The sequence below is a fragment of the Furipterus horrens genome, unplaced genomic scaffold (genome assembly GCF_987537825.1).
Source record: "Furipterus horrens unplaced genomic scaffold, mFurHor1.1.pri manual_scaffold_8, whole genome shotgun sequence".
NCBI lineage: Eukaryota > Metazoa > Chordata > Mammalia > Chiroptera > Furipteridae > Furipterus > Furipterus horrens.
In genome coordinates, this window is record NW_028327178.1 from 89,395,191 (window position 1) to 89,415,682 (window position 20,492).

The 20,492-nt window shown below is 47.5% G+C and overlaps 2 protein-coding genes across 2 annotated transcripts in view; one reads left to right on the plus strand and one right to left on the minus strand.

Annotated features, from left to right (window-relative positions):
• Positions 1-8,727: 8,727 nt before the first annotated feature.
• SOX12 (SRY-box transcription factor 12) lies at positions 8,728-12,035 on the minus strand. Its single transcript, XM_090286183.1, has one exon. The coding sequence runs from the start codon at positions 11,547-11,549 to the stop codon at positions 10,608-10,610; it is 942 nt and encodes a 313-aa protein (XP_090142309.1). The 5' UTR covers positions 11,550-12,035; the 3' UTR covers positions 8,728-10,607.
• A 151-nt stretch (positions 12,036-12,186) lies between these two features.
• Positions 12,187-20,492, plus strand: part of CUNH20orf96 (chromosome unknown C20orf96 homolog) — a 44,087-nt gene continuing 35,781 nt past the window's right edge. The window contains exons 1-2 of the mRNA XM_090286184.1: positions 12,187-12,311; positions 17,332-17,496. The gene's annotated coding sequence lies outside the window, so the exon portion shown is untranslated. The remainder of the gene's footprint in view (positions 12,312-17,331; positions 17,497-20,492) is intronic.

Below are 20,492 nucleotides of genomic sequence, written 5' to 3' on the forward strand. Positions count from 1 at the left end.
GTGGAAGGAAAATGCTCCCAAGGATCCCAGGCACCTCTGGATCTGGTTGCCTTCCAGTCTGTGCCTTGCTCTTTCCTGCCCAGGCTGCATTTCCCAGCCACCCTGGTTAGCTGGCAGCCAAGAAGAACAGGAAGGACAGGAGGTTGGCAGGAAAAAGGGGAAAGCCATGGTTTTTCTGCCCTTTCTCCTCTGCTTCTCTAGCCCACCCTGTCTGATACAACCACTTCATCTGAAATAGTAGCCCCTTCCCATACTTTATCCCCTTCACCACATGACATTATTTTATATATATTTAAGTGTTGATTTATTGTGTGTTTCCATCCACTAGAGAGTAAAGCTTCATAAAGGCAGGGACTGTCTGTTTTGCTCATTGAAGAACTCCCAATCCTTAAGACATTGCCTGGCTCACAGTAAGCACTCAATAAAAATTTGTTGAAAGAGTGAATAAATCCCACTACTGGGAAGATATCCAAAGAAACTCAAAACACTAATTCGAGAGAACATAAACATCTCTATAGTCATTGCAGCATTATTTATAATCGCCAAGATATGGAAGCAGCCCAAGTGTCCATCAATAGATGAGTGGATAAAACAACTATGGGACATTTACACAATGGAATACTGCTTGGCCATAAAGAAGAAAATACCCTTTGCATGGATGGACCTTAAGAACATTATGCTAAGTGAAATAAGCCAGTCATAAAAAGACAAATACCATATGATTTCATTCACATGGGAAATCTAATGAACAAGCTGAACTAACAAGCAAAATAGAGACAAATTCAAAGATAGAGAGAGCAGGATGACAGCTATGGGGGACTTCAAGGTAGGGGGTGGAGGGATCAAGCAAAAAGGAAAAAGGACTCACGAACATGGACAACAGTGTGGTGATTGCAGGGAGAGGGGTACAAGGGGGATTAAAGATAACGGAAAAAAATACAGTAAAAAAGAGTCAATAACTTTAGCAGTCAAATAAAACACAACACATGGGAAAAGGGAAAGCCTTAAGAAACACCTGACAGGTATTCATAATCTGCATTAAAAGCAGAGAGGTCAGGTAACTTCTTTAAGCCACACAGCAAATCTTCCAGTGACCTCAAACTCGGGCCTCTTTCCATTCTGGGTTGGTATCCAGTTCTCTAAAGAGATCCTTGGTGTAAGATTTTTTTTTTTAAAGATAGAAGCACAACTTGACATTCATCTAGTTAAGAAATCCTGTTGCTAAGAGACCCCTGAGGATTGGGGAGAGGGTTGGAATCTATTGCTAAGCAACCCGGAAGAAGCTAGACAGGCAAGTTTGGCAATGAGCACCTTTTTCCTACCTTTTCATAGGCTCTTACAATGCCAGGCTGGGTACGTTCTTAAAGACCTCTAGTCTAACCACCAAATTGTACAGATGGGGACACTAAGGCATCAAAAGGCAATGTGGTTAGCCCAAAGTTGTTCCAATTTCTCAATAAGAGCAAAGACAAGTGGCATGGGAGGCTACTGTCATGGAGAGTGGCATCGCATGGATGAGGCAGTTTTAAGGCAGTGCTGGTAGCTGAAGAAGAGTCTATAAAACAGTAGAGAAGTCAACTGCAAAAGGCCTTGAATGTCAGGTCAAGAACTTTGAACTTTATCCTGAAGGTAGTGCGGAACCACTGAAAGGTTTTTCGTAGCAGTCAGATTTGTGTTTTCAAAAGACCCCTTTGACTTCACTGTGGAGACCATAGAAAGTCCAGATGCCTTCAAGGACCTTCATGCTCTCACCAGTCTATCTCCTTTGTCCCCACCACCCCTCCAGCCACAGCCGACTCTTTTCCACATCAGCCTCTCTGAGTTCCCACTAGCCTTTACTGGTGTCTGGAAAGCTTCATCCTACTGTTTTAGTTATGAATGCTTCCCTCCCAACTCAGAAGTGTGAATAACCACCATTTCGTTATGCTCATGAACCCTATGGGTCAGGAATTCAGACAGGGAAAGAGGAGGTGGCTTGTCTCTGCTCCATGATGGCTGAGTCTCAGCTGGGAAGACGCTGCAACAACTGGGACTGACTTGACTAACAGGGGGCAGGAATCACCTGCAGGCTTCTTTGCCTCCCTGTCTGGCCCCAGAGCTGGTGCTTGCATACCTGGAACACCTACACGTGGCTTCTCCGTGTGTCTTAGACTTCTTCACCACATGATGGCCGTAGGGCTGTTGGTCTTCTTACATGGCGGTTCAGTGTACCCTAACCTTGGAAATGCACAGCATCATTCTGCTGTATCCTATTGGTTACAAGTGGATCACAAAGGCCAGCCCAGATTCAAAGGGAAAGACATTTATTGGAGGAATGTCAAAGAACTTGAAGCCATGTTCTAAAACCACAACCACCTACTGAGGTATTGCAGCTTAAAATCACTGCCTTCAGTAGGATAGCTGACCACACCCTGCTCCGTGCCTAGACTAAGTGCCTCCTCTGTGTTCCCAGCCCCACTGTCCATCTCCATCAGTGCATTTATATCCGTGTTTACGTAGCTTTCTCCCACTCAGACCTTGGGCTCAGTGAGAATGTCCCATGTCTTTTTCACCTTTGTACACCCAGAATCTGGCATAAGCAAACCCTTAATAAATGTCTATTGAATGGGTGAGTGAATGAGAGATTGAATGATCTAAGGCATGGAGTCCAATACAGAAGAGATGTCTTTCTCATGAAGCTTACATACTAATTGGAAACAGAGACAAAAAATAAAAACTATGTGTGATAAATGCTATTAAGAAAAATAAAGCAGCCCTTGCTGGTGTGACTCAGTGGATTGAGGGCTGGCCTGTGAACCAAAGAGTCGCTGGTTTGGTTCCCAGTCAGGGCACATACCTGGGTTGTGGGTCAGGTCCCCTGGTTGGGGCTCCTGTGAGAGGCAACTGGTTGATGTTTCTCTCACACATTGAAGTTTCTCTCCATCTCTTTCACCCTCCCTTCCCCTCTCTAAAAATAAATAAATCTTTAAAAAAAAGCAAAAGAGATGTATAAGGGTAGTGGTGGTGATACTTTATGTAAATGGTTGGGGAAGAACTTTTTGAGGTAGTGACATTGGAACTGAGACGTGAGATGAGCATTTCAAGTAAATAGCATGTGCAATGGTCCTGAGGTGGGTGTATGCTTAGCAGTTTTGAGGAACAGCAAGGAAGTTAGCATGGCTAGAGCACGGTGAGAAAAGGAAAGAGCTGTCGGGGGTGAGTACCAAGGTGAGCCACAAGCCTTCGGCTTTGAGTCTGGATGAGATGGAGATCACTGGAGAGTTTTGAGCAGGGGCTGAGGGGACATGGTCTGATTTGTAGATTGGCCCGGTCCCTCTAGCTGATGTGTGGACAATAAGACCATGAAAAGGGCAAAGGAGAAAGCAAGGAATCTGAAGAAGTCAGTACAGGATCCAGACAGGGGGCAATGGGGGCCAGGACCAGGTGAGAAGTGATAGGACACAGAACACATTCTGAAGGTAGAGCCCAGGAATCTGAAGCTATGAGAAAATGAGGAGCCAAGGTGGCTGAGAGGGTTTTGGCCTATTACTGATATGTGAAGACATGGGTGGGGCTGGGGAGCAGGCTTGGGAGCTTTGCCATTTTTAGACATGCCAACTTTGGGGTGCCAGTTTACATACCCCAGGGGAGATGACATGAAGGCAGATAGACATACAAGTCTGGCAGTGTCGGAATGGAGCTATAGACCCAAGAATCCACAGTTAAGATAAGCAGAATTCTAAGATGGCTCCCAAGATTCCCACCCCTGGGGTGCATGCCTAACATAGGCCCTTCCCCACTGTGGGCGAGACCAGTGAGTATAATGGATGTCACTCTTGTGATTAGTTACATTATATGGCAAAGGTGAAGGGGTTTTTCAGATGTGACTCAGGTCCCAAATTAATTTTGATTTTCAGTTAATCAAAAAGGAGATTTTTCAGACTTCCAGCCAAGATGGAGGTGTAGGTAGACACACAGCATCTCCCTCCACAATTAAGTAGGAATACAGCTACTTCAAAACTGGAGACAACCAGAAGTTCCAGAAAATCGAGCTGCATGATAGTCCAACAAAGATATAAAGAAGAAATACTCATCCAGACAGGTAGGAGGGGCAGAGCCAGAGTGAGAGGACATGGTGTGGAGGTGGTGGCAGCAGTGGTGACAGTGGCTGTGGCCAGCCAGCGGAAAGCACAGTCACACATTATGAAAGTTGGGAGGGACACCTGGGGAGCGCTCCCAGCACCAGACCAGACCATGCAGCTCATGGTTCCAGTGCCAGGGAAAATAAAGTTGCATTGCTTCTGACTGTGCAAACAAGTCGGGGTTGGGGCGGAGGAAGAAACTGCTGGTCTCTCAGCAGAGTCAGTTTGTTTAGAGTCCCACACAGTCCTAAAATGTCCTGAGAACCATGGCCAGGGCAACAGCTAGAGAAGCACCAGTCCCACACGGGAAGTGGGAGAAGTGCCTGGAAAAGGGACAAGTGCCAAGCAAGCAGCATTGTTCCCTCTCAGACCCCCACATATCATGCCACAACAAGGTGAAATGGGTCACCCTGTACTGATGAATACCTAAGGCTCCACCCCATACAATGTAACATGTGTGACAGCTCTATGTAAGACACAGAGGCAAACAAAGGAGCCTGTCAAGTTGAGGAGACAGAGAAGTATGGCCCCCAAAAGGAAACAGATTAAGGTTTCAGGGGGAGAACTAAGCAATGAGGAGATAGCTAACCTAACAGATGCAGAGTTCAAAACACTGGTGATAAAGATTCTCACAGACTTGACAGATACGCTTGAGTAAGGCAAATGCAGAAGAGAAGAAGTGAAGGCTATACTAAGTGAAACAAAGGGAAAACCACATGAAACCAATGATGGAGGGAAGGAAACCAGGGTTCAAATCAATGATTTGGAACATAAGGAAGAAATAAATAGTCAATCAGTACAGAATAAAGAAACAATAATTGAAAATGAGGAAAGGCTTAGGAACCTCTGGGACTTTAAATATACCAACATCGGAATCATAGGGGTGCCAGAAGGAGAAGAGGAAGAGCAAGAAATTGAAAACTTATGTGAAAAAATAATGAAGGAAAACTTCCCAAATTTGGTGAAGGAAATAGACATACAAGTCCAGGAAGCACAGAGTCCCAGACAAGCTAAACCCAAAGAGGACCACACCAAGACACATCATAATTAAAATGCCAAAGGTGAAAGATAAAGAGAGAATCTTAAAAGCAGCAAAAGAACAGTTACCTACAAAGGGACTCCTATAAGACTATCAACTTATTTCTCAAAAGAAATTTTGCAGGCAAGAAGGGACTGGCAAGAAGTATTCAAAGTGATGAAAAGCCAGGACCTACAACCAAGATTACTCCGTCCAGCAAGGCTATCATTTAGAATGGAAGAGTGGATAAAGTGCTTCCCAGACAAGGTAAAGCTAAAGGAGTTCATTATCACCAAGCCCTTATTATATGAAATGTCAAAGGGATTTATTTAAGAAAAAGATCAAAACTATGAACACTAAAATGGCAACAAACTCACAACTATCAACAACTGAATCTAAAAAACAAAAACAAAATCCAACTAAACAAACCAGAACAGGAACAGAATCATAGATCTGGAGATCATTTGGAGGGTTATCAGCTGGAAGGGGGAAGAGGGAGAAATGGGGAAATGGTGCAAGGATTAAGAAACATAATTGGTTGGTACAAAATAGACAGGGGGAAGTTAAGAATAATATAGGAAAGGGTGAAGCCAGAGAACTTGTATACATGTCCCATGGACATGAACTAAGGGGGGTGGGATTGCTGGAGGGAAGGGGGTTACTGGGCAGAGGGGAGCAAAGGGAGAAGAAATTAGGACAACTGTAACAACATAATCAATAAAATATACTTAGAAAATAAGATTTTTTCTGAGTGGCCCTGATTGAGTCAAGCAAGTCCTTTAAAAGAGAGCCTTCCTTGACTCGGTGCTGAGAAAGAGTCTCCTGTAACCTTGACAAAATAAGCTGCCATGCTGTAAGAAGGCGTGTGAAGAAAGAAAGCAGGAGTGGCTGGCTCTTAGGAGTCACACATGGCACCAGGTGATGGCCAGGAAGAAAACAGGAACCCTGTTCTTAACCACAGAAACGGAATTCTGCCCACCACCTTGTGAATTTGGAAAAGGATGCTGTGTTCCAGAAAGGGATGCAGCCCAGCCAACACCTTGACTGCAGCCTTGTGAGATCCTGAGCAGAGAACCCAGCTGAGGCATACCTGGACTCCTGAGAAATAATACACACATGTTGGTATAAGCTACGTTTCTGGCAATTTGCTTCACAGCAATGGATAATCAACACATCAGTGTGTAAGTGTCTTGGAGCCAAGAAGGCTCAAATAACCCAGGCCAGGGAGCTGACGGTTACACCGACTGCTTGAATGCTGTTGGACACACCCAGACCCCCGGCCCCAACTGCTTCCTACTCCTTTCAACCACTAGGTGTCCCCAGAGTCCACATAAGCAGATCTCCCTGCAGATACAGTATTACCCACCTTTTTCAGGTCAGAATCCATTTCCTTCTGAAATGGAAGGAATCAAAGAGTAAATGGTGTCTCCTTTATTACTATTCCACCTTCTCCACTTCACATATACGGAAACTAAGGTCTGCAAAGGAGAAAAGACTGGCCCAAGATCCCCCAGCGCTCTTGCACTGTCAACAGCCAGACATTTTACCTTCCCCCTCCCTGGCCTGTCCCCACCCTGGGGATTCTGAAGGGCAAACACAGACTGATGACCTCCCTGAAGCTTTGACCAGGGAAGGGCTGCTAATGAGGATATCAGCAGAGGGCTCCGGAGCACCTTGTGGGATGAAGCTGTAGTGTCTACGTGATGCTGATTGGAAAGGGGTGAGTGTTGGTGGTGAATGGAAGAGAGTCCTCCTGACACCAACTCCTGGTGGGGGCTGGGCATCAGAGGTGCCCCACTATAGTGGCTGAGCCAGTGAGCCATGCCCTTTGTCCAGCCCCTTGCACCCTCCACTACATACTGGGTTCTCCTGAAGCAGACACAGAGACTGAATTTGGGATGCCAAATATTTATTAGGGAAAAACACCTGTGGAAAAAAAAAGGGAGAAGGAAGCAGGATTGGGTACAGGAAGTCAAACTGTGATGCAGGCCTGGCAAAGCCTCCCCCACTCTGGAGGGGCACTGGGTGAGTATTGGGGGAGGGTAGTGCAAGTGCTGCCTGCCAGTGTCTGTCCCACACTGAAGGGAAATGGCCAGGCGGTCACACCCACTCTCACTGGCACCAGACACAGGCTGCTCTGGGTGAGGGGCTCTCTGTGGCTGGAGCAGACAGACCGTCGGAGCTAGAGATCTCCACTGACCATACCTCCCTCAGGTGGAGAAGTCCTTCCTCAAAGGGGGTGACATATGTCTTCCACACCTCAACTCTTTCTTATAAGATTTTGCGGGGGGGCGATGGTCATCTTGCTTCCAATCAGCAGAGACTGAGAAGCCGCACTGTAATTTCTACACTGCCCCAGGTCACCTTTCTGTACTAACCAACCCTCCCAAACCTGCTATAGTCCCCCTTTGAGACATCTGTGGGTACTCCAGTCCCCAAATACCCTCTCTGAATGAGGTCTGCACACTCAACCTTGGTTCTTACTGGCAAAACTGGCTTCGCCCAACCTTAGAAATCCACAGGATCTGGTAGAGGAAAAATTAGGGTGGGGGGCCCCAAGGGGACAAAAGAATTTTGAAAAGCCTTGGTCTTGGTTTCCAAAACACACTGGTGAGAATCTCAAGGGCAGGGATCATTGTGGCTTTTCTTTACTCATTCAATAAATCTATACTTTGGGCCAATTATGTGCCAGGCACTGGGACCAACCCCACCACTCCAGGCTCTGAGCCAAGTCTTACACCATCTACAGTTTCAAGTAGAGAGAGGTAGCACCCTTAATACAGAGACAGCACCAAGATTTGGAGCCCTGCCTCTGACCATGGCTGCTTGCAGGCCCTCTTGCAAGTTGCTTCACCTCTCTGACCCTGTTTCCTCCTCTCAACCAAGCAGTACGTAATACAATTTATGGAGCACCACGTTAAATGCTTCTCACCTCAAACTTCATCTCACCCTAAGCAGCAGGCACTACTTATCAATTCCCATATTACACATGTGGAAGGAGTCAGGGTGAAATGAACTTGCTCAAGGTCACGCAGGCAGGTAATGGTGGAGTTAGGCTTTGAGCCAGACAGTGTGGCCCAACCCTGCTTTTTAATACTCATTAAAATAAGGGTGAAATTGGCCCTCCTGGATCAGGTATGCCTCATACATTTTATTTGGTCCACAAAGATTCAAAAATGAGTCAGCTTTCATTTTGAAATTGAGATGTTCAGAAATACCCAAATTCCATTTTCTCTTGAAAAATTTAGCCACCTGGCCACTGTGGGCTGTAATCCCACAGCGTCACAACTGGTAGGAGGTGAGCAGTTGCCCCCACCTTGAAGTGGGTCATGAAGCCAGTGTCCACCCAGACTCGCATTCATTTATGTCACCTGCCTGGCCCCTGCAAGAATGATCTTGCCATCCTTAATGAAAACCAGGGAGTCCTGAGATAGGAGAGAGAGGCCTGGAGGAGCCAAGTGGCTTGCCCTGGAACCCGCCCCCCACCCCAGCTCTTTCTGTACAGTGCTAAATCAAAAGACTTGAATCTGAAGAACTGTTTGGGAAGGGTTGAGGAAAGGCACAGACATGTAGAACCACAAGGGCGAGGTAGGGGCAAATACACTTTATTCAGTCCTGGCATCAGACTGGCGGAAGTCCTGCACTGGGTGCCAGTGCCCCAGATGGGAGGGATCCCTCCTCCCTTCAGCTACTAGACTAGTTCTCCAAGACCACAGACAATGACATCTTTTCACTCACATGACGTTTTCTGGGTTTTTTCATTGTCTTTTTGTTGTTGTTTTACTTAAAAAAGAGAGAAAGAGAGAGAGAGAAAAAAAGAGAGAGCGCAAGAAAGGCCCAGAGCCGGAGCACCAAGCGTAAAGGAGGCAGCTGGTGGCTTTGTCAGCGACGGGAACGCGTGGGGCAGAGACCAGCAGAGACCCTGGGCAGGGGTCCCGGAGGACTCTGGGACCGTTTGTTCCTGAGATTTGTGTGTGTGAATGAGTGTGTGTGCACACCCGGAGGGTGAACACACGCCGGTGAGATACAGGTAGTGAGGGCAAGGGGGGTGAGGGGAGGCCGGAGGGGCGGGGCCTGAGCGGGGAATTGGGAGTAAGAGGGCTAACATCAGGGGCAGGGTCCCTAAGGCACCCCGAACTAGACAGCTTCCTCCTACAGCATCGCTATCCCTATTTTTCACATGGAAAAACAGGCGCACAGGGCACACCTCCACTGCTCTGACTGCCCATCAGTCTCACTGGTCCAGTCGATGTCTCAAGTGAGCTGCTTAAAAACAAGGCTATTCTTAAAAATGAGGCTCTTCTTACCACTCCATCTGCTATCATGCCTCAGTCTTAAGCCCCTAGGAGCAACGTGCCTCAGTTTCTCCAACTGAATACTATCACTGTGGGCACAGAGGGGCTTGAGTGATAGGAAGAGGCTGTGGGCTACAGGAGATGCCCAGGCTTGGGAGTGTGACAGGGCACTTCCAGGGGAGGGGGAAGCAGCAGGGACCCTGTCCCCAAACAGACGGTTAAGTGTCTTGGTTCTGAGTTTTCTTGGGCAGCCCCTTCCTCTTGTGGTAGATTTCCAGAGAAAGACTCTACCCCCAATTCCCAGGTGGGGAATGAAAGAGGTTTTCTGGGGACCAAGATAGGCTGTAGAGGCATTCAAGTAGGAGGTGCGTGTGTATGTGTGGGGGGGTGCACGTGGGTTTGGGCGACCCCATAAGCGAAAGGGGGTTATGCCACTTGGGACATTTCCAAGCTCCAAACAACCCTTCCAGGCCAGCTAGTCCCTTTCTCCCCCTTCTGAGTGCTCCTCCCATTAAGGCAGCGACGCCCCGTCGGGGTGAAAGGAAGCCGCAGCTCCCGGATCAAAATATATCTCAGGATAGTTCTTTACCCACCCCGCTTCTCTTGGGTGCTGGCCAGAGGGACCAGCCCCCTCCTCCCAAGGAGCATTAAGCATGCGCGAGAAGGGGGCGGGTCCCAGCGCTCCCAGAGTAAAAGAAGCGCGCCCCTCCCCCCGTTTTGGAGGGGAGGGGCTTGGGAGGAGCGCGCGGGGCCTCTGGGCCCCAGCGCCCCCTTAGACAGGAGGCGGCTAGGAGAAGGCGGAGGGATTCCGGAGCAAGGGCAGGGGCGTGTCCTCCGGCCTCGAGGAGGGGCAAGTGCGTAGTGGGGGAGGGGCACAGGTCTGTAGGAAAGGATGGGAGGTGTACCGGAGCGGGGCTGGCTGCTGGTGGCTGTGCAGGAGGGGGCAGGACGGGGAGGAGCTTGGATGTCAGGGAAAGGGTGGGGGTTGGGATGCCTTGGGGTGTGTCCGCGGGGGAGGGGTATGTATGGATTCAAGGGGGGATGGGCACGTCTAGGAGGGGGGAGGCTGCGTGAGAGATGGGGTGCCAGCCTCGGCCTCCGAGGGGCCCCAATACCTGATTCCTGTATGTAAACAGCTGGTTTGGGGGCTTGCGCGCCCCGCTGACGGTGGGCTCAGTAGGTGAAAACCAGGTCGGCGATGCTAGACGGGCGCCAGTCCCCCGCGATCATCTCGGTAACCTCGGGGGTGCAGTAGTCCGGGAACTCGAAGTGCGACGTGCCTGAGGGAGGCTGCAGGTCAGGGTCGCGGTCCAGGGCGCTGCAGTCCAAGCCGGCTGGGCCCGGGGGCACTCTGGACAGGAAGCCCAGAGGCTCATCTCCCGACGCCACCGTCTCCTCTTCGCCTTCCTCCACCGCCGCCGCCTCCTCTTCTTCCTCAGGCTCCTCGTCCTCCGACGGAGTCGGGGAGGCGGCGGTGACAGCCGCTCCCTCGCCCGACGGCCCCTGGGCGCGCTCCGCTGGTCCTCGGGCAGCCCGCCCAGCCGGGACCATCTTCCACAGCTCCCGCCCGGGGGTCTCGACCAAGCGCACTTCCAGCAGCTCCTCGTCGTCCTCATCGTCGTCCTCGGGCGCCGCCGCGCCGCCCCCCAAAGGCCCTCCTGCCGCTCGGCGGCCCCCGCGACCAGGCAGTTGCGGCCCGGGCTTGAGCCGGCTGCTACCACCGCCGCCACCGCCGGGGGGGCGGGGCCGCGCCTTGGCTGGCGCCCCCTTGCTCTTTTTGCGCGGCCGGTACTTGTAGTCCGGGTAATCCGCCATGTGCTTGAGGCGCAGCCGCTCCGCCTCCCGCACGAACGGGATCTTCTCCGAGTCCTGCAGCAGCTGCCAGCGGCGGCCCAGGCGCTTGGAGATCTCCGCGTTGTGCATGTCGGGCCACTGGTCCATGATCTTCCTCCGTTCGTGCTGTGACCACACCATGAACGCATTCATCGGTCTCTTAATGTGGCCGCTCGGGGTCTTGCACCAGCCGGGCTCACGCGCCCCCTCCTCGGCCGGCCCCGGCCCCGGGGGCGGTGGCCCGCCGTCCCGCTTGGCCCGCGTGCCCCGCTGCTGCACCATCGCGCCTGGGCCCGGGGCCGCTAGACGCCGCCGGGGGCCGTCCGCATCCTCCGCGGCTGAGGGTGGGGGAGGAGGCAGCAGCGACGGAGGGGCGGCTCCGCCCCGCAGCTCGGCCCGGCCCCCGAGATCTGGGGCGCAAGGAGCTGGGCGCTCGGGCCCAACGGACGGCGGGGGGAGGTCAGCGGCTCGGTCTCAGGCGGGCTCGGCGCGTCCCCGCCGCCTCCCGCAAGTTGCGTCCCGCTGCGAGCTACACATTGTTTTGCGGGGGCGGAGGAATCGCACCGCCCGGCCCCCGCGGGCTCTCCTAGCAGCCTCCTGCTCAGCCGCGGCCCGCGCGCGCTGCTCCCCGCCCCGTTGCCTTCCAGTGTCTTTCTCCCCACGCGGCCCCGCCGGCGCGCGCACCACCCCTCCCCCTCACCGTCTGCGGGCTGCTGCGGCGCGCGCGGGGCCGCCCCGTGTAAACACCGAGGTGCCCGCTTGGGCTGCGGCCCGGCCACGCCTCGCGCTCGAGTGGCGCGTCACCCGTTGCTGGGCAGAGAACCCAGTATTTGCATCTCCCAATCGCTGGCTGCCAGGCCGGGGCGGGGCTGCGCGGTCTCGCGACTAGGATTGGGGGTGTTGGATGAGATCTGTTTCTTTTCTTAGGTTGGGGACTGGAGAGGGGTGGGGGTGCCGATCGTGCCTCCCATCTGGTGCCGAAAGCTTGTTCCCGCCCCACGCTGTCTTTGAAATTTTAGATTATTCGGTGACAGCTGCCATCAGGTAAGACCTCTGTCCCCTCCGCTTTTGGGGCGTCTTTTTGGACCGTCCCGGAACAGAATGTGGGGGACCCAGGCTCAGGAAAGCTCCTTAAGGGGACAGACTCATTCGTGTCATTGATGTAGTTCCTACCTACTACAGACGGGGTCCAGCCACATAGGGGATCAACAGTGCTTTTGGACCCAATGAACCTTTTCATATTTATCTCGGTCAAGGCGCCAGTAGAATCCTGAGAAAGGACACTGCGCTCACACCCAATGTATGAAACACCGAGGACTTGTCGACTAGGGCTTGAATCATAGGCTTGAAGTCCCAGCTCTCTCATCCCTGTTCAGCGCACAGGGGGCTGGGGCACCTTGTCTACCAAATCCTGAGCAAGGCAGACTTTCCGCTTTTCACAGTCCTCAGGCGAGAATGTGTGAATGCCCCAAACCAGGTCCCATCACACACTGCAGCTGGTCTGCTGCGGGACTAGGGCGCGACGCCCGGCAGCGGTAGCGAGAAGCTGCGTGGGCATGGGGGCGGAGCCGGATCAAGAGGCGTGTCGGCGACGCATGCTCAAGGCGCGTGGCGGGGAGGGGCTGCGCGCTCCCTGCTCACCACGTGTCACCCTGCACGGGCACTGCGGGGCGTGTGCTAACCCCGGGAGAAGTCACCTTCACGGCGACCGAGACCTTGGCGATGAGAGGGGGCCTTGAGGCTTAGCCCCTCTTACTTGCTGGAAGGGGTCGGAATGAGGGGCTCCAAAGTGGCATTCTGCTGGGGAGTAGTGGGTGGGCACCGTCCGAGGCGGAGGGAACTTGTCTCTGGCGGTAAACCTCACCATCCACTTGGCGGGTGGGAGCTGAGATCCCAATCGGAGGGTGTGGGGAGTGGGGGAGGGGTTGAGGTGAGGCTCCGCAGAAGCGGGGGCGGTGGGGGTGGGGTGATGCTCCGGTGCCCTGGAGGGAAATTGGAGCATCTTGGGCGGGAGGGGATGACTCTTAAAGGCACAGGACACCCTGAAGAAGGGCCTGCTCACTATCAAATGCTTCCTCCGCCGACTTACTAGACGCTATCCCCGAGTTTGAACATTAACGACGACAGCCTGGTCGTCTTAGTGCTCGATGGAGTCAGAATTACTGTAGTCATATCCCTGTACCTCCTTTGCTTATCTTAAAATGGGGGAAATCAGTTTCTGTCTCATACAGTTGTTTTACAAATTAAATGGGATAATGGATGTAAACACATCCCTGACACCTAGTAAAGATATCAAAGAGTTATCCTGGGGAAAATAAAAGCTTAAAAAACTTTTTTAACACTCTTCCAGTTTTACATTTCATACTTGTTTTACTTGAAATCCCAAGGACGCTGCCATCTTTTAAATGTTCAGGGCCTCTCACCCTTACTCTAGCCCTGTAACTGCTGCTGCTGCTATTATTACTGTTTTTTACATATTGTCCTCCTGGAAGTTCCTCAAAGATAGAAGACTTGGCCCACCTCATGGCCTTTGCACACACTGTCCCCTCTGCCTGGGAAGCTCTTCACCCCCATCTCCACAGGGCTGGCCCGTCTCATTCTAGCCTCGGCTCAGATGGGACTGTCCAGAGAGGCCTGCCCTGACCACTGCTGTTGCTTACCTGTGGCTGTATTATTCAGGTGCACAGAATTACTTGTCTGTGACATTTTTATCATTGTCCTTGACTGGCTCACTTTATGTTTGTATGTTTTTATTTATGAGTAATATAAGAAAAGCCAGTGAAATCAACCCTAACACAAGAACTAGGAAATTGATAACCTACCTTCCCTATGAACTTTCCCATCCCATCCCCTGCCTTCCTACACCTGATGTAATGTGTATCCTAAATCTTACCTTAAATTTAAAAAGTACAGCAGCTTTATTGAGATATAATTCACATGCCATACTATTCACCCATTTAAAGAGTACAAATCAATGGTATATTCAGAGCTGTGCAGCCATCACTGCAATCACTTTTAGAATATTTTCATTATTCCCCAAAGAAACTGTACTCATCTTTGTTCTAACCTTCATCCCTAAGTAATCATTAGTCTGTCTTGATGGATTTTCTGCACCATTTTACATTCCTACCAGCAGTGTATGAGGTTTCCAATTTCTCCTTTCTCTTCGTTTTAAAATTTCTCTTAAAAATATATTCTCTTTAGGTTTATCAAAGTATGATGCTGTATGCAATATTGTATTTACTTTCTCACTCAATATTATAGTGCAAAAAATTCATTAAATTATTGCACCTGTGTGAGGTACTACCATTCATTTTCTACTGTGGGTCTACTGTGGAAGATAAACAATTTTCTTTCCCGTCTGTTCTCTTGTCCTTGGAAATTTGGATTATTGCCGGGATTTTGCTCTTATGGAGAGTGTTACTGTTAACAATTGTAGATGTGTCCCTGGTGCTCAAGGGCAGGAAGGCCTCCCATGTATCTCATGGCAAGTGCGATTGCACATCTGAGGACATGTGGCTGCTAACTTTTATAAGGTAATGGCAAACTTTCAAGTTGTACCAATTTACTTTTCCACCACCAACATACCAGTGATCCTGTTTATTCACATTCTGTCCCAAGTTTGGTATTATTAGATGTCTTTTTTAAAAAATTATTTATTTCCTTTTAAAGAGAGGGGAAGGGGGGGAGAAAGAAAAGGAGAGAAATATCAATGTGAGAGAGAAACTTGGACCAGTTGCCTCTCGAATACCCCACTGGGGCCCTTACCTGTAACCCAGGCACGTGCCCCAACTGGGAATAGAACTAGCTACCTTTTGGTTCACAGGCTGGCATTCAATCCACTGAGCCACGCCAGCCAGGGCAGATGTCTTCATTTTGGTTGCATTATTTTCTTTCATCACCTTTCCTATCTTCTTCATAGCACCTACCACATCTGCAGTTATTTTATTTGTTCACTTGTTTTTCGATGTCTCATCTATACTAGAATGTCAGGTCCAAGAGGCAGATATGTTTGTCTTTGTTTATTTACTGCTTTATCCCTAGGAGATTGCCTGGCTTACACAGTAGGTGCTCAGTAAATATTTATTGAATGAGTCAGAGTCAGTGTTTTATGATGAGTGCATTCAAATTCCTATGGAAGCCCAGAGAAGAAAGTAAATTTTGGAAAACAAAACCCCTAACTCCAGTCTGCCGCTGAGATGTGGTAGTTATTATACACATAGACTACCCTAAGTCCTTTCAAATGGGAGCCCCAGAATCTAAACCTTACAAGCCATAGAAGTTCAAGGCTCAGCTCACCATAGAGCTGTTCTGTCCAGACTGCAGTAGGTAGGCAGTGAGGTTCTTGGAGAGAAGCTGACTACCAGTACATCAGTCCAGGCCACCATCATCTCTCATCTGGGTACCTGCCCAGCCTGCTTTCTGGTCCCTGCACCTACTAGGTCCCCTTCCAGTCCACTCTTCTCCTTGAAGACAGAGTGATGGGATTTCCCAGTCATAGATCTGATTGTGTCTCTTCCCTTCTCAACACTCTTCAGTGGTTTCCCTATTACTCTCAACATAAACAACAGACTCACCTGGCTCACCAGGCTAAGCTTGATGTGACCCCTACTCACCCAGCTGACTTCCTCTCCCGCTTTCTCTGTTTTGATCCAGTTTCCAGTCAATCAGGCCCGCTGAGTCCTTTCTCTCACTCTTCCTAGCACTTTTCACCTGCCTGCCTCCTTAGAGACCTCCTAACTCCACGTTTCTTTTCTTCAGTGCACCAGCGGCCTACCTAGCTCGTCTGTCACTTGGAACAGATAATTTTTAAATACCCACCTCCTCTAAATGACATTATTTTCAATAATAGTCATGAAATATAATGAATAATACTAATGATAATGGTAAGAAAAGAAATGCAGACAGTGAAAATATTCTTCTATTGAACTCTGTAGGTGTAATCAGTAAAAATAGTACAATACAAAAAAGGAAAAGAGTATTGAATCAATTTTCAATTACATTAATATATTCCTTTGAAAAAACATACCTATATAGCAGTCTGTTGCAATAATTACGTTACATTAATTACATTACAGTTTAAAAACAAAAACACTTTAAAAATAATGATCTGTAAAACAACTTTACTAAGTAATAATAGTTTTATTAAATAATAAATTTTGCAGTTGCCACACTTTACAGTTTGTTCTTTGTTTTACTGTTTTAAAATTTCAGTGCAAAAGCTCTAAGTGGTCACATGAAATGAGAGAATTGAAGCAACTCAAGTTCTGGTTCTTCAGCTTCATAATACTGTGCTATCATTGTTTATTTTGAATCTATTGTTTAAACACAGACATATGTTATGCCAAAGGGGCTGGAGACACAAGTGCTCAGGAAACAAGCTTGAACAATTCCAGACTGTTATGGACTTATTCTCAAAATGAATGTGTGTAGCTATGTCTGGCTTGGCATGCATTACGGGCTGACTGTATAACTGGGGGTGCTCTTAATTAACTTCCTTGTGGAATATGTATAATGTTTATTAGTGTAAAAGTAATAAAAATATGCTGATTTGAGGCTTACAAATATATTATTTAGACTCAAGTTGGACCAACAACTTGATCTTCAGGGATGGAAATTTTATTGGCGACATGGTTTAGAATTATGGGCACATGGTGATAATAAAATGTAGAATGACTCTCAGTTTTATTATTGTTTTAAGTTATCTGTGGACACAGCCCCACTTTGTACATCATGGTAGGCACAAGCTCCGTGAAATCAGAAGACCCACCTAATTTCCACTCTCACCTTTGTATCCCCAACACCCTGCAGTTTGGCACAAGGTAGACAGTATCTATTTGAGGAAGGGAAGAAGAATCCACTCAGGTGGGCGTGGCTGTCCCAGGCACTATCAAGCAACTCCACCCACTCCAACTGTCTAGCTCCAAAACTGCAGTCTGCAAACTGGCATGGTCTTTAAAGACATTTCATAATGAACAGCAAAAACAATAACAGCAAGGTAAGTCATTAAAAAAAAAAAAAAAAAAAAAGCCCTCACCCGAGGATATGTTTTTATTAATTTTAGAGAGAAAGGAAGAGAGAAAAACATGAATTGGCTGCCTCCTCTCTGCACCCTAACCAGGGATCAGACCCGCAACCTAGTTATGTGCCCTGACCAGGAATCCAACCCATGACCTTCTGGTGCATAGGACAATGCACCAATTGGCTAAGCCACACAGTCAAGGCAAGGGTGAGTCCTTTTTTGATTCATCTAAATCTCTTTAAAAACTCAGAGATTATGATCGTGTGTGTGTGTTTATGATTGTGCGCGTGTGTGTGTATTTCCGGGCTCTTTCTTTTACTGAATAATAGTATAGAACTGTACATGTGGCCCTTAAGCACTTAAATATGGCTAATGCAAACTGAAATGTGCAAAATTCTCACCACTTTCAAAGACAGCATAAAAATGTAAAATAATCACGTTAATGTTTTTTTCTATTGATTACACGTTGAGATTATACTGTTTGGACCTATTGGGTTAAATAAAATATATTAAAGCTAATTTCACTTGTTTTCTTTCTTTTTTACCTTTTTAAATGTGGCTTCTGGAAAATTCAAAATTTCACATATGGTTTGCGTTATATTTCCTTTTTTTAAAATTTTTAATTGTATTATTTTCCAGCTTGCTTTATATCCAATATTTCTAATAGACAGTGCTAATATAGAAGTGGAGGTTTTTCTGGTCTTTACCTGGCAAAATAAAAAAGTTGGTGATCTTTTTGCCCATTCCCAAACTTTAAAAATTGTTGGGGTTTTTTGGTTGGGGTGGGGGGATTATTGTTTTAACTTCTCTGTGAAATCCCCAAGTCTTAAAAACCCTGATGGAATACTCAGTTGTCAGTCCATGAGATGTAGTCTGAAACTCAGAGAAGCACAAGACAGAGAGGAGAGCGCAGACTGGGGACACGTTCACAGTGAGAGGAGGACAGTGTCAGAGTCATTTTAGCAGCAGCACAGTTGGTGGAATTGGGGAATAATCAGGTTGGGAGAAGGAATGGGAAGGTGAGTAGATGGGAGAGAGGATTTTATCTGGATAGTGGGTCCCATCTGGTGATTCTGAAAATCACACGCCATTGGTCCATCTCTACATCTCCTGGAGTAAAATGCTTATTCTAGCTGACTCTGAAATTCAGTAGAATTTTCTCTTTGGCAGTGACTATATAATGTCTCATAAAAGGGGACACTATTGATGATTATGCTGGACCAACAAAAATAAACTGAGACTGCCTGGGTAAACTGAGATGTAAGTCGTCCTCATCTTACTGGCTAAACGATAGTGGATTCCCATTATTCTCAGAAGTCAAAACACGGAAATACTGGGGCTTTAACCAATCACAGCACCCAAGATATTAAGTCAAACTTTGTTCAATGTTGACTCTTTAGTGAGTTATTTTATCTCATTTGCCTCAGTTTCATCATTTTCAAAATTGGAAGTGTGTAATACTTCAGGACATGGAACATGGTAAAGATTCAATGAGTGGTAGCTATAACAAGAGCAATAACAAAAATACTCTGTGGTGTGTCTTCTCTTTTTTAAAAAGAAGGGGCAAAAAGGCAAAACTGTAGAAACAGTATAAAGATCTGTGGTTGCCAGGGTTTGGTGAGGAGAGGGCTGAACAGGTGCACTAAAGAGCAGTGAAACTTTTCTGTATGCTACTGTCATAGTGGACACAGGACATTCATTATACATAAGTCAAAACCCATAGAACTGTACAACACAAAGAACTTTAATGCGTGAAAAATTTTAAAAACTCATTTAGGACATCTGGAGAATCCTAAGATATAATGTAGCATGTGACAAAACTATGAGCTGCATTACAAATGTATGAAACAACCTTGCTGAAGGGGATGGGGGAAAGGGTGCTGACTTAAGTAACTTGAGAAATGAGTGGAGTCTGTAAAACTAAAAGCATGAGAAAGTGTACCGAAGTACTACACTCTAGTTGATAAAGTTTCCTCCGTGTATGGGTTAGCCATGCTGAAACTGCAATACATGTATACTGGAACTGAATGATTAATTACGGATGGTGGGTAGTGGGAGCTGGGTTTCTCACTGTTGGACTAAGAATTTACAGATAAGCAAGAGCAGGAGGGTAGAACGATTCATGTAATAAAGGATGAGAGCTGGAAATATAAATATGAACTCATGGTTAGCTTAATATAGATACAGAAATATGTACAGGTATGTGATAAATGCAAGTTATTATATACACATATATTTCTTTGTTCTGTGAGTTGAGAAGGCTTCAAAGAAAGAATACCTGGGCAGTGAGCACACTTAGTGCCCAGATCTTGGTTTCTAATATCATTCTCCAATAGGAGGAATCAGGGCTGAATTCCATTGAGAAATGGCTGATTCTAGGACTGGGACAGGAAGCATAGAAGATGGCATCATACAGTGTCAGAAAGTAAGGGAGTGCTCAAGAACAACAATGAGAAGACAAGACATACAAAGATGGGGGCATGTCAGAGGGACACAGGAGCCAAGTAAAAGAGTCACAAAGGCCAGAGCTGGAACAATTTGAGTAACAAAATTAAATACTATTAGATTATAACCTAAAGTATGAAATAAATATCTATGAGTCCATAGTGATATAAATAAATGACTGAATAAAAAAACAGGTAAAGAGACAAATCTTCAGTGCAGAAAAATTCCAAATAATTTATGTAGAAACTCCACCCCCGAGGGGGTGGGGCATAACTCCCCACTTCTTAAGTGTGGGCTAAGCATAGTCAGTCACTTCCAAAGAGAACAGCACGGAAAGGGGTAAGAGAAAAGTAACTTCACAGTGGAAAAACCTGACAAACACTATTTCAGCCAACTGATCAAGGTCAGCGCCAACAGGGATAAGTCTTGTTGGTGTCTGAGAAACTGCCATAGCCAGAAGGGACCTAAGGAGACACAATGTGGAATCTGGGTGGCATCCTGGGATAGAAAAAGGACATTAAGTAAAAACTAAGGAAATCTCACTAAACTATTAACTTTTGTTAATAACAATTTATCAATTTTGATTTACTGACTGTACAGGTGTGCCATAGAAATATAAGATGTTAATAATGGAGGAAATTGGATAGATGGGAGATTAAAAACTGCATTTTCAATGTTTCTGTAAGTCAAAAATATTATAAAAATATTTATTTAAAAAAATGGCACTGGGTTTTAAAAAGTCATTTAGTTTATGTAGA

Excerpts from the sequence above, each read along its gene's own strand:
- SOX12 (XM_090286183.1), bottom strand. The coding sequence starts at position 11,549 with ATGGTGCAGCAGCGGGGCACGCGGGCCAAGCGGGACGGCGGGCCACCG.